This window comes from Mobula hypostoma, chromosome 3, assembly GCF_963921235.1.
Source record: "Mobula hypostoma chromosome 3, sMobHyp1.1, whole genome shotgun sequence".
Classification (NCBI taxonomy): Eukaryota; Metazoa; Chordata; class Chondrichthyes; order Myliobatiformes; family Myliobatidae; genus Mobula; species Mobula hypostoma.
This window is the reverse complement of record NC_086099.1, coordinates 70,283,867-70,298,554: the sequence shown is the minus strand read 5'-3', so window position 1 is coordinate 70,298,554 and position 14,688 is coordinate 70,283,867. Positions and strand designations below refer to the sequence as shown.

General features: G+C 39.9%; 1 protein-coding gene across 5 annotated transcripts in view; it reads left to right on the top strand.

Annotated features, from left to right (window-relative positions):
* LOC134344077 (kelch-like protein 5) overlaps window positions 1-14,688 on the top strand; it is a 147,987-nt gene that overhangs the window by 120,251 nt on the left and 13,048 nt on the right. For all 5 annotated transcript variants that reach the window (XM_063043295.1, XM_063043294.1, XM_063043293.1 and 2 more), the window contains 3 exons: window positions 1,656-1,818; window positions 4,697-4,909; window positions 12,679-12,850. In XM_063043295.1, coding sequence (XP_062899365.1) covers window positions 1,656-1,818; window positions 4,697-4,909; window positions 12,679-12,850 — 548 coding nt within the window. The remainder of the gene's footprint in view (window positions 1-1,655; window positions 1,819-4,696; window positions 4,910-12,678; window positions 12,851-14,688) is intronic.

The window sequence follows — 14,688 nt, the reverse complement described above, 5'->3', positions numbered from 1 at the left end:
AGCTTTTTTAAAACTTCTGATCTTGTCTGCCATCTCAAACAGATTGTGTACATTTCTGCATAGATTTATTAAGATGACTGAAGTTATCAAACATGGTGTGCTTACTTGGTGAACCACTATACAAAAAGAAACTTCTTTTGAGATACATAGTTTCAACTTCATGTCATAGCATGTATATTTGGTTTCGTGCTTTAGTACTTTTTCATTCCGTATGTAAAGTATGTGACGGTGGCAGCTCCCACGTAACAGCAAAGATGCAAGAATTGAAGGCATTTGCATTCATAAAGTTCACTGTTTTTTATTATAATGAGAACATTGTTAAGCTCTTGAGATAAATTCTCTATGAATTAAGCAATGTGCTTGTCATTTATTTATTTAGAGATACAGCACGGAATAGGCCCTGGGTGCCACGCTGCCCAACAACGCCGGATTTAACCCTAGCCTAATCTCAGAACATATCACTTTTTGCTATTTCAAATTTCTGTTTGTTCTCAATAATCATCTATTTGCAAATGCTTTTACATACTGGGTACAAGTTAAAATCCTTTTATTAACTTACTACTTAGTACTGTCGTTAATTGAATTTCCTTTGAAAACCATATATAAATACAATTTTAAATGGAAGACCTAAAGCAGAACTGCAGTGATTGAAATATAAACTTTGAGTAAGCTTTAGGGTTTTTATGAATCTTAAAAAAAACATCATTCTTTTTCCTCATTTCTCAAAAATGTCTATATATTTGGTTATTTTTATATAATCCCACATGAACTAATCTGAAAACCAGCTGCTGAGAAATGTTGCTTCATCATTATTAAATTTCTACACTTCAGTGTTTTCCTGGCAATTTCCTCTCAAGTTCTAAGCAGCACCTTTTCTCCCATGGCATCATCAATATCTCCAACTTCTGGTATTCCCCCCCCCCCCTTCCCTCTTCTTCAATTCCTCACTCTGGCCACTCTCTTGCCTCTTCTCTTCTCCTCACCTTTCTATCACCTCCCCCTAGTGCCTCTCCTCCTTCCCTTTCTCCCATGGTCCACTCTCCTTTTCTATCAGATTTCTTACTTCATCTCCTTCCCCCCGACCCACCTGGCACCACCTATCGCCTTCTAGCTTGTACTCCTTCCCCTCCCCCACTTTCTTTTTCTGGCATCTTCCCCCTTCCTTTCCAATGCTGACGAAGGGTCTCAGCCCAAAACATCAACTGTTTATTCACTTCCATAGAAGCTGCTTGATCTGCTGAGTTCCTCCCGGCAGTTTGTGGATATACCTCTTTTCCCGGCTGCTTCATGTTCCCATTCTTCACGTTTGGTAGAAGCTGCCCTCAATGCAATCACATTATGTTTGTACTACCAGGATTCCCAGGTCTGAGTCAGCTGACAATAATTTCAGTTAACAAGTTGTAGCTGACCACCTAATTAACTGAGATCAGCTAAGAGTTTGTTTACCACTGAATATTACTACAGATTAATGTAAGTAAAGTAAGAAATCTTTCAGAATGAGTTCCTTTGCTCGCCAAGTTCCTATTTATTTGCTCTTGGTGGTAGGTATATAGTGGATCCTGCACAACTAGATTTTATTTCTGTTACATTGTTTGAGGCATTTCAATCTGAATATAGTTCCAAAGCCTGATGAAATATTTCTGTCCCCTTTATAGGAGTGGAAGTTCTGGAGGGTCCCATGTATGCAGTAGGTGGACATGACGGTTGGAGCTATCTAAATACAGTTGAGCGATGGGACCCACAGGCTCGGCAGTGGAACTTTGTTGCCAGTATGTCAGTGCCACGAAGTACAGTTGGTGTAGCAGTACTTAATGGAAAGTAAGAAATTATTTGTAGATATGCATTTGTAAATGATCTATTTGTCAGTGATGACCATTGGGAATATTGTAGGGGACAGACATACAATTTGCTGTCTTTAAACTGATGTATTTGCTTTTCCTAGTATTATATCTATTCAAGCTAATGACAAAATTTGAATGTTTACCAAGAGAATGCTAAGATTGTGTAGTGGCCTAACAGCAATTTGATTGGTAATCCAGAAACCTGAGTTTAGATTTCACTACCTGCAACTGTGGGATGTCATAAATAAACTGAATTTTTGAAGAATTGTATTAGCAAGAACTGCAAGGTTGTCAGTAAAAATTTTGATTTTTTTTTTCCTTCTGCAGAGGAAATCTCTCACTATTATCTGGTTCGCAGACAGACCAAACTATGACTCCAGACCTATCGAAGTAGTTGACCCTTATAGAAACATAGAAACATATAAATGGCCCAGAAGATTATTCAGTTCAAGGAGCAGTTTAGAATGAACAATAAATGCGGGTTTTGCTAGCAACGCCCATATCCCAAAAATCAAATAAATATTATCTATTTTATTATTATTTTCATTTACCATTCTTCCTTAAATGTATTTTCTATTTCATATTCTTTGACTAGAGTAGACGTATGAGACTGCGTATTCTGGAGCAACAAACAATCTGCTGGAAGGACTCAGCTGGTCAAGCAGCATCTGTGGGAAGAAAGGAATTGTCAACATTTCGGGTCAAAAATGATCTGTTAATGCTTTTCACCCCCAAATATAAACAACTTCTTTCCACCCACAGAAGTTGGTTGCTGTCCTTCCAGCAGGTTGTTTATTGTTTTGAATAGTGCCATGGCTTTGTTCTGTTTTAAAGTTCTTTGCAAAGCTTAAACACCTACATCCCTGCAAGTGATGGCTTGCCAGTTGAGTTGTACTTGGCTGGGTGAGACTGGAGCAGTCTGCTTCTAACTACCAAGGTGTTAGAATTCCTGAGGAAGGGCATTATCAGCCTCACCTACAAATAGAAGGGGAGAGGAACAAAATCAGAAATTGACTAATCTCTCAGTGATAAATATTGATTGCAAAACTGTCTAAGGTCATCGCCAGTTGAGTCAAGTCTGTTCTGGGCTTGGTGATTCACCTGAAAAAGACCTGCATCATTGCTGCTCATGGATACAATAACTAGGGAAATGGGTTGGAGTCTTGCCTATCAGCTTAAACCAGGAAAAGACCTTTAACAGAATCTTGCACATGCATAAAATGGATGTGTTCTCCAAGAGTGATTTTGGGGAGATGGTCTATGAATTGACCTGTTGTGCAGTCTAAATGAATGGGTGGAAAATAAAAGCTTCCCAATCATATCTGGAGTTGGGCAAGGATGCCCTTCAGAGCCCTGCAGAAGGAGACTGCCAATTCAGTAAGGATGCTACCCTGAGCTGCCCATCAAAATTGTTTGGCAGAATACCTCATCATTAAAGCTCTCAAACTTGTTTAGACAGAGGTGAGAACGGTCTTCCCTGTCATTCCTTTTATATATGATCAGTATCCTTGCTCTGGGATGCAACGTAGCAGTGTTTGGTGAGGTTCACCCCAAACAACTGCACATTAGAGAGAATATATTGAGATAAACATTGGAAGATCTTCATCGCAGTGAAAGATGCTCTCTGGTCAGTTGAAGCTTACTGATGATCCAGAGCAATAGCCAGGTGTTGAAGCTGACCCGCTTTTGCACACAATTTGGTTGAAATCTGTATTAGAGCCCCATGAACTATTTGTTCTCAGGTTGCAACTAAGTGATTATACAATGTGCTAGTGTTAAGTAACAGTATAACATGTTTTGAAAATACTGACTCAGATGTCCTGTAGTTTTTAGTTTTTATGAACAAAGCATCATTTGATTTTATAAAATGTACTTGAGCTGGCAGGAGGATTGAAACTTTCATAAAGTAGATAACTGTATTCAGTTCTCTCAGTTAGCCATTGCAAGTGCAAGGAAAACACTGGAAATTTCCAACACTTCAGTAGATGAGATTTGATATATTTTAAATGAGATAAGCCACTAACCTGCCAAAGATGAGACAAAATGAAGCGAAAACGAATCACTGACTGTAAGGCAGAGAATTAGTGGGCGGGAGCAAGAAGGAGACAGTAACCCAGAATGCATCTGGAAAGGTGAACATGAAAGGGTGGTAGAGCAGACCATGTCGGATGAAGCAGCAACAGTGGTGGGCAGTGCAAAACGAACTGTGCAATGTTGAAGATGTGCAGGGTGGTGAGCCAACGCATAGGGTAAGGCATAGCACAAACGGGCTGAGAAGGCAAAGGGAACCACATGGGGAAGGGGTCGTGGGTGACAAGGAGAAATGTAGACAGGGTGACTCAGGCAAACTGGGTGCAGCTCTACCAGACCTGAATTCACCAGACTTGAAAGTGAGAAAGCAGGCTGCAGTTCAAGTCAACCAGGGTGGGGTGGTGGCAAGACAGAGCATGTCAAGTTAACCAGGGCAGGGATGGACAGTGAGAAGGTAAAACTAAAGTGGGCCGGGCAGTGAGAAGATGTGCAGGGTAAGTAGCTTCAGCATGATGAGCTGAAGGGCAGGTTTCTGGGCTGTATGACTCTCTCATTCTGACTTCATAATCATCAATGATTTTGTGTTTATTTTTAATTTGCATTACAAATAATAGGATATATAATGTGGCTTTACAAAATTACACTCCAGTGCTTTCAATGGTGGGCAAATGGGGGAAATATTGTGGGCTGGACTTACCTAGATTTTCATTACATATTTGATGGATAAGGTTCTATATACAAGTGTTCTTTTACAAAAATACCCGCCATCAAGCACAACCAAGTGATGGATTTTACACCTAAGAATATTACATTTCAATTTTTAGACTTTATGCTGTTGGAGGTCGAGATGGAAGTTCTTGCCTTAAGTCTGTAGAATGTTTTGATCCCCACACCAATAAATGGACCCCCTGTGCCCAGATGTCTAAAAGACGAGGTGGTGTTGGAGTTGCAACATGGAATGGTTTCTTGTATGCCATTGGGGGACATGATGCACCAGCATCTAACTTGACTTCAAGATTGTCTGACTGCGTAGAGAGGTAAAGTCAACTATTTATGTTTGTCCAAAAATGTACGTCAGCATCTTTAAACATCAAAATAAAAGAAAATCTTTGTGGTTCTGGATATTCACAACAACTTCAGTTTAAACAAATACATGGTAGGCATGCATTACAAACCAGTTTCAAAGCCTCCAGGTTAGAATTCAACCTTCATTAGCCAATATAGTGACGCTTTTCCTTCAGGATTGCGATCTGGTAAGAAAGCGGAAGTTACTAGGGGGAAAATGTGATTTAGATGGTAGGTTAAAAAAAACTAAGTTTAAAATATTTTCCAATCGATGTCATTCATATAAAATACTTTTTTTTGCAAAATACATGCTGTACAGCAGCAAAATTATAATTGGTCAAGGGAGAATTGCCATAAACAGAGAATGATGCAAACTTTGGAATTAATTTTACAAATTATATTTGGCCCAGTTCACATAATTATATTTTGCAGAATGAACCAGATCAGATAGTACATTAGGTTACAATCAATGGATATTTTTTGAGTTCCAATTGTACTGAATTTATCTGAATCATAAGGTACATTATCCTGGTATAGTAGCTATAAATGCACCTAACCGTACCTATCCATCCACCCATGTTCTTCCGGTTTAAGGTGAAGCACAGTGACAACTTCCAGGTAGCAAACAAAACAAACAATTACTGTTTTAATCAGACTTTTTCTCAGATATGATCACTGCAATCAATAGCCTGTAACTTCTTCCTGAGAGTTGAGCTGTTGAACCACCTTTTTTGGCAGTGTAAACTGAGGTCTTGAAGGTGCAGGGTGGTTGGGGTGTGGCGTATATGGGCCGAATCAAGGCAGTTTGGCCCGAGCCACGTGCAGAGAATGAACCAATGTATGGCCTTTGCTGGAGAGGGCTAGGAGGAGATTTGATGCGGCAGAACCAAGGCGAGGCAAGCAGAGGTGATGCAGGGTTGAGGTAGTGGGGTCTGGCCCCAAGAGTGAAAAAAGAACCAAGGTTTCATCAACTTAAACGCCGGGCTGCATTGGAGAGGTCGGAAAGGGGCCAAATTGAGGCAGCGGAGCCCAGGCTTGAGAACGTATGGAAGTGGCAGGACTCGGGTCCGAGGGTTGGAAGATATAAGCATCAGTCCAGATTGAAAAGATCAGGGTGTCAGTGCCGGAAGTGAGGAACAGGCCGGTTCAGCTCTCTTTGTGAAACTTGTTTGTTTCTATGCTGAACTGAGGCTGTGGCCTGCAACTAATGGGCTCTTGGATTGGCTGCAGTGTTGACTGGCTTCGTGAACTTCAGTTCTGAATGTTACTTGCTTCATTTTATTGGCTGTGTGATTTGTTTTTTTTTAATTTTGCACATTGGGTGTTTGATATCTTTTAATGGATTCTATTGAATTTCTTTGTTTTGGAAGGAGACAAAATTCGAGGTTGTATATAGTATACATACTTTGATAATAAATGTATTTTGAACTTTATTTTAAAATGTCTACAGTATTCCAATTGATTGTTAAGCATTACTGAATATTTTATTCCTGCGTCTTCATTCATTTCTGGAGATGTAATTGTAGATGTTACCAATATTACTTCTTGGCTAATCTGTCGTGTTGTGAGATCCAATTATTTTCATGCCTACCACGAATATGCAATTGTCTCATCTTAAGTATATTTAATATATGAAATCTATGATGAACCCTTGGTGGTGTTGTAGATAGTGTAGAGGACTGTCAAAGATTGCAGAGAGACATTGATAGGTTGCAGAAGTGGGCTGAGAAATGGCAGATGGAGTTCAACCCGGAGAAGTGTGAGGTGGTACACTTTGGAAGGACAAACTCCAAGGCAGAGTACAAAGTAAATGGCAGGATACTTGGTAATGTGGAGGAGCAGAGGGATCTCGGGGTACATGTCCACAGATCCCTGAAAGTTGCCTCACAGGTGGATAGGGTAGTTAAGAAAGCTTATGGGGTGTTAGCTTTCATAAGTCGAGGGATAGAGTTTAAGAGTCGCGATGTAATGATGCAGCTCTATAAAACTCTGGTTAGGCCACACTTGGAGTACTGTGTCTAGTTCTGGTCACCTCACTACAGGAAGGATGTGGAAGCATTGGAAAGGGTACAGAGGAGATTTACCAGGATGCTGCCTGGTTTAGAAAGTATGCATTATGATCAGAGATTAAGGGAGCTAGGGCTTTACTCTTTGGAGAGAAGGAGGATGAGAGGAGACATGATAGAGGTGTACAAGATAATAAGAGGAATAGATAGAGTGGATAGCCAGCGCCTCTTCCCCAGGGCACCACTGCTCAATACAAGAGGACATGGCTTTAAGGTAAGGGGTGGGAAGTTCAAGGGGGATATTAGAGGAAGGTTTTTTACTCAGAGAGTGGTTGGTGCGTGGAATGCACTGCCTGAGTCAGTGGTGGAGGCAGATACACTAGTGAAGTTTAAGAGACTACTAGACAGGTATATGGAGGAATCTAAGGTGGGGGCTTATATGGGAGGCAGGGTTTGAGGGTCGGCACAACATCAAGTGCCTGTACTGTGCTGTACTATTCTATGTTCTATGTTCTATATTAACCCTTATTTTACAAAATATGGGAAAGTGTGAGTTTTGAAAATAAGTATTTTTGGTAATTTCTTGAAAATAAGATTTTTATCTATTCACCTTCAAACACTGATGATTTAATGTATTTAGCATATTCAAATTCATACTTGCATTGCTTAATATTCTACTATTTTCCACAATATAATTTTAGGACTATTATTATATTATCGAAGTCAAACAAAAGTTTCCAGTGAATATTAGGATTTTTATATATATTTAAAAGAATTTGTGAAGAAATCTTAGGGGAAGGATCCTTTCTATAATTTTTTTTGTAAAAGTGTTCTCATGAAGTGATACTTTCACTTGGTATGATTTATCAAGTCAATCTACAGGTGAGTTTGGTTTTCCAGTGACAACATATTACAGGGCTGAAAGTATTTTTCAATATTAAGTAACTTTTCTACTAAGAATGATTTCTCCAAAATAAAGGCAACATTTTAGAGACTTAGTTCAAGTGTAAATTACGGAATGTGAATCAGAGAATCGGGTGCATAGATTTATCTGAATTTCAGCATTTCAAATTTTAAGTGTTAAAATTCATGATGAGAAAATTAAGAGGCATGCTGACCTCCAATCTGAACTCCTGTCAAACCACGCTGCTAGCAACTTCGTGTAAAAATAGCCTTGTAATATGAAAGTGAAATTATTGCTCCATATCTCTGAGTTCCTTTAATTCTAATGGAGGAAAGTTTAAAGATTAATTTCCAGTCTTAGGCAATTTGAGTGTGAAAATAGTTTTGCAGCCTATCAGTAACAGTATGACCCAGGAATCATAAATTCACTTGAGTTTGGTCAAATAAATCAGCTGACCACATAAGTAACCTAGATATATAATTAGAAAGGAAATATTTATAAGAAAATAAAAAAAGTACAGGCAAGTGCACTATATGGATAGCTATTTTGGAGAGCAGACACACGTTAAATAACCTAATTTGGCACTTGATTCTGTGATTTTATAATAACGTTGAATTCTCATTTGGCTTGAGCAATTTATAGAATGCTACAAAAAAAGTAACACTCCACACAGTAAACAGTAATTGAGAAAGAAAACACCGGCTTCCCCATGTTATGTATCTCACTATGATTTATCATACTGTGGAGGAAAACAAAGGTGTTTCATTTTAGTGTAAGTATTCAATTATAATCATTGCATTTCAAAATTAATTTTATGTACATTTTAGCTAAAGCTTCTTACTTACTGACATTGGAGAGGGTTCAGAGAAGATTCACAAGATTGATTCCGGGAATGAGAGGGTTACCGTATGAGGAATGTCTGACAGCTCTTGGGCTGTATTCCCCAGAGTTCAGGAGAATGAGGGGGATCTCATAGAAACATTCCAAATATTAAACGGCCTGAACAGATTAGATATGGCAAAGTTATTTCCCATGGTAGGGGATTCTAGGACAAGAGGGCACGACTTCAGGATTGAAGGACGTCCTTTTAGAACTGAGATGTGGAGAAATTACTTTAGTCAGGGAGTGGTAAATCTGTGGAATTTGTTGCCACGAGCGGCTGTGGAGGCCAAGCCATTGGGTGTATTTAAGGCAGAGATACATAGGTTCTTGATTAGCCAGGGGATCAACTGGTATGGGGTGAAAGCAGGGGAGTGGGGATGACTGGATGAAGTGGATCACCCCATGATTGAATGGCAGAGCAGACTTAATGGGCCGAATAGCCTACTTCTGCTGCTAAGTCTTATGGCGTTATTTAGAACTCCAACTTGTGTATGTGGTAATTAAATTATGAGTCAACTGTCGTGTGTCAAATCAGAATTCCTGATGTGTATATTAAGCTGAGGTCAGTTTATACAGTAGCTGGCCTGTTCTATCTCCAGTCTGCCCACGGACACATCATACACGAGGGTGAAATTTACAAGTTACATGTAAAAAAAATCTTCCATTTGCATAGTTTCTTTTGTAATGATAATTATTTCCTTACAGTGTTTCCACACTGGCACAATTCTCTTTTTTTAAAACTGAAAAGCATATTTGCTCTACATTTAACAATGCAAGTATACTCCACTTGAAAACAAGGCACCCAGCTGGAAAATATTCTTGGTGCACTGCTGCAAAGCTACTAAATAGAAACAGCATTGTTTTGCTGAAATTCAAATGATGAGTAGCACATTAACCAATATTTCCTGCCAAGGAGGATTGGAGTCATGACGATACCATAGAAACCATAGAAACTACAGCACAGAAACAGGCCTTTTGGCCCTTCTTGGCTATGCCGAACCATTTTCTGCCTAGTCCCACTGACCTGCACACAGACCATATCCCTCCATACACCACCCATCCATGTATCTGTCCAATTTATTCTTAAATGTTAAAAAAGAACCCGCATTTACCACCTCATCTGGCAGCTCATTCCATACTCCCACCACTCTCTGTGTGAAGAAGCCCCCCCTAATGTTCCCTTTAAACTTTTCCCCCCTCACCCTAAACCCATGTCCTCTGGTTTTTTTTTTCCCCTTGCCTCAGTGGAAAAAGCCTGCTTGCATTCACTCTATCTATACCCATCATAATTTTATATACCTCTATCAAATCTCCCCTCATTCTTCTACACTCCAGGGAATAAAGTCCCAACCTATTCAACCTTTCTCTGTAACTGAGATTCTCAAGTCCCGGCAACATCCTTGTAAACCTTCTCTGCACTCTTTCAACCTTATTTATATCCTTCCTGTAATTTGGTGACCAAAACTGAACACAATACTCCAGATTCGGCCTCACCAATGCCTTATACAACCTCATCATAACATTCCAGCTCTTATACTCAATACTTTGATTAATAAAGGCCAATGTACCAAAAGCTCTCTTTACGACCCTATCTACATGAAACGCCACTTTTAGGGAATTTTGTATCTGTATTCCCAGATCCCTCTGTTCCACTGCACTCCTCAGTGCCTTACCATTAACCCTGTATGTTCTACATTGGTTTGTCCTTCCAACGTGCAATACCTCACACTTGTCAATATTAAACTCCATCTGCCATTTTTTAGCCCATTTTTCCAACTGGTCCAAGTCCCTCTGCAGGCTCTGAAAACCTTCCTCACTGTCTACTACACCTCCAATCTTTGTATCATCAGCAAACTTGCTGATCCAATTTACCACATTATCATCCAGATCATTGATATAGATGACAAATAACAATGGACCCAGCACTGATCCCTGTGGCACACCACTAGTCACAGGCCTCCACTCAGAGAAGCAATTCTCTACCACCACTCTCCGGCTTCTTCCATCGAGCCAATGTCTAATCCAATTTACCACCTCTCCATGTATACCTAGTGAGTGAATTTTCCTAACTAACCTCCCATGCGGGACCTTGTCAAAGGCCTTACTGAAGTCCATGTAGACAATATCCACTGCCTTCCCTTCATCCACTTTCCTGGTAACCTCCTCGAAAAACTCCAATAGATTGGTCAAACATGACCTACCACGCACAAAGCCATGTTGACTCTCCCTAATAAGTCCCAGTCTATCCAAATGCTTGTAGATTCTGTCTCTTAGTACTCCCTCCAATAACTTACCTACTTTGACTATTGTTAATATTATTTTAATTTGAGAACAATCACTGAGTTGTTTTGTTTTGTTAGTCTTCCCTCTCACTGGGGAAAAAGGACAGCACCTCTTTGTCCCTTATTAGTGAGAGAGGGAGAGCCTGTGGTATGTAGAATTGTCAGCTGAATAATTGGTTTTTGTTGGACTGCTGATCATGATCTCTCATTGGGAGCTTTGCTAATGCTGCTTGCTGGGTGGTGGGTGCTGATGCTTCCTGCTGAAATAAGTTGCGGGGGGTGGTTAATTTTTGCTGCTGCTTGTGCATGGGAAGAGGGAGAGGGGGCTTCAGGGTTCTCACGTTGTAGTGTCATTCATTCTTTGGTGTTCTTTTCTCGTGATTGAATGCAAAGAGCAAAAATTTCAGGTTGTAAACTGTATACATTCTCTGATATTAAATGGAACCATTGAACCACTGAATCTGGCAATATTAATAACCCTGGCGATGCTAGAAGGAAAGTATTTGTTTCTGTATCTTGAAGAAAAGGCTCACCTATAGCAACAAAGTAAAAAATTCAAATCACTTATCTAATACAGAAAAATACTGTTTCCTCGCAAGTACTATTAAATTTCATTGTAGAGTTCTTCTGTTCTCTAGGCTTACAAACTTGAATGGAAATTGAAAGGTCCATATTTTCCCAATGTCCATGCTAATTAACTGCATTTCAAAGCACAAACACGAGGAAATCTGCAGATGCTGGAATTTCAAGCAACACACATCCGCTAATGAACATTGACTTCTCAAACTTCTGCTAATGAACATTGACTTCTCAAACTTCCACTAATGAACATTGACTTCTCAAACTTCCGCTAATGAACATTGACTTCTCAAACTTCCGCTAATAACATTGACCTCAAACTTCCGCTAATGAACATTGACTTCTCAAACTTCTGCTAATGAACATTGACTTCTCAACCTTACGCTTATAACATTGACTTCTCAAACTTACGCTAATGCCCCACCTCCCCCTCATACCCCATCTGTTATTTATTTATATACACACATTCTTTCTCTCTCTCTCTTTTTCTCCCTCTGTCCCTCTCACTATATCCCTTGCCCATCCTCTGGGTTTCCCCCCCTCCCCCTTTTCTTTCTCCCTGGGCCTCCTGTCCTATGATCCTCTCATATCCCTTTGCCAATCACCTGTCCAGCTCTTGGCTCCATCCCTCCCCCTCCTGTCTTCTCCTATCATTTTGGATGTCCCCCTCCCCCTCCCACTTTCAAATCTCTTACTAGCTCTTCTTTCAGTTAGTCCTGACGAAGGGTCTCGGCCCGAAACATCGACTGTACCTCTTCCTAGAGATGCTGCCTGGCCTGCTGCGTTCACCAGCAACTTTGATGTGTGTTGCTTGCATTTCAAAGCAATTCATTTTGAGTTGCTGAAATCATGGCCAACTTTAACACATTGTTTGGCTGGAAGAGATGAGAAGGAATCATTCATGTGATTGTCAAAGCTGGAGCTGAAATATTTTAACTCTGAATCAAATGTCATGCTCTGACAAGATAAATAGACTTTTGCTTTGTAGTTCACATTTGTGGACTTCATCTGAATATAGTCTGTGAATTTGAAAAAGCCACTGAACTGTTCCAAATATTTAGATCTAATAAGCTTATGTTTGCTTGCAGATACGATCCAAAAACTGACACTTGGACAGCAGTCGCTCCAATGAGCATTAGCAGAGATGCAGTTGGTGTTTGTTTACTTGGTGATAGGCTCTATGCAGTTGGAGGATATGACGGGCAGTCATATCTAAACACTGTGGAAGCCTATGATCCTCAGACTAATGAGTGGATGCAGGTAAGGGCAGTTATGAGTCAACTATACTGATTTTTAAATAGCAACCAAATTATCCTAATAAAAGATCAATCACTATTACCTGCATTAGGCTTATGTGTTCTTTTATTTATTTACCTATGCCATTTTTCAAAATAAGAGTTTGTTTTTAGGGTAATGTACAAAATTAATACTATCATCCTAGCTATCATCAGAACACAAAGGAAGCACACACTATGTTGATCAGCAGCAGCCAGGGACAAATGGAAGGTCACATCAAAAGATTGTTTTTCTGTGGAGGTTGACAGACAGCCCAGAGGAAACAAGCTAATGTAAATGTATCAAAAAGAGAAGGTTGAAGAGAATATTCGTCAAGGACAACAGATGAATCTTTAAGCTTTTCTTGGATTTACTAATTGGTCTATACCTAAGAGTTAATAAGAACAAAGTTCAAAGTAAATTTATTATCAAAGTACATACAAGGGGTGATTGATAAGTTCGTGGCCTGAGGTAGGAGGAGTCAATTTTAGAAAACCTAGCACATTTATTTTTCCTACATTTCCACACTTAGTCCAGCAGTCATGGAGCATACGGATCCCTTCTTTGTAGAAGTCGGCATCTTGGACCTCCAAAAGTGGTCCACAGCAGAGGTGGTAGAAGGAAATGAGTTATTAACTTCAAACTTTCTGCATTTTCACTCAAAGAGTTGAACTGCATGAGCATGTAACGAGAGCTGTATAACTCATCTCCTTCTACCTTCAGCCACGAACTTATCAATCACCCCTGCTGTGGACCACCTGGAGGTCCAAGACACTCTCGTGATAAATACCGACATAAATATATATATACATACATACTGAGAACATGTGCTATACAGTCCCTGAAAGTGAGTCCATAAGCTATGGAATTAGTTCAGTGGTCATAAGAAATAGAGCCCACCAACCATGATTGTGATTCATCACAATCAGGGCAAATCTTGATGTCATTTCCTAGCACTGTTGTCCTAACCTGTGAATACTGTCAATGTGGTTTGCTAAACTGTGACATTATATTAGCGCTAACACTAGCATCCTCCCATCACCCAACACAAGCTACTGAATGAACAAACAACCTATTAGTTGACAAATTACAAAGTTAGACTATATGTGTGAATTAATTCTTTATTCCTGTCAGAATTATAATTAGCAGTACTTAAGCACAAAGTGTAAAAATTAACAGGATTAATTGATGAAATAACTAATAGGAGAATGAGAAGTGAATTATAGATGTTTATAAAATAATTCAGGACACAGATAAAGTGGATGGTAACAGTCCCTTCACCAGCGTAGCGGAGTCCAAAACTATGGAGCATAGACTTAGCGTGAGAGGGGAAAGATTTATAAAGGACTTGAGACTTGAGTTTGATGAGTATATGAGATGTGTTGCGAGAGGAAGTAGATGAGGCAGTTTCAATCGTATTATTTAAACAACACTTGTTTAAGCAACACTGGGGCAAGGCTTAGAGGGATATGGGCCGAATATAGGAAAACGTGACTAGACATGTCGGCACCATAATCAGCATGGACTCGTTGGGCCAAATAGCCTGTGTGGCTCAATAATTCTCTGAGATTATAATGTATTGTCACAAGAATTCAGCTTGATAATAGAACATAGACAGTACAGCACAGTAATAGGCCCTTTGGCCCGCAGTCTTGTGCCGACCCCTCATATCTGGTGTAGTCTTGGGGTATAAGTGGGTAGTAAGCCAGCCAGTGGTGTAGTGGCAGCAGCACCAGCCTTCGAGGCAAATGGTACCAAGTTTGAATCTGGCCAGCTCCTTGCACGCTTTCCACCCATGCTGGGTTGAGCATCGAGCTAGCCTC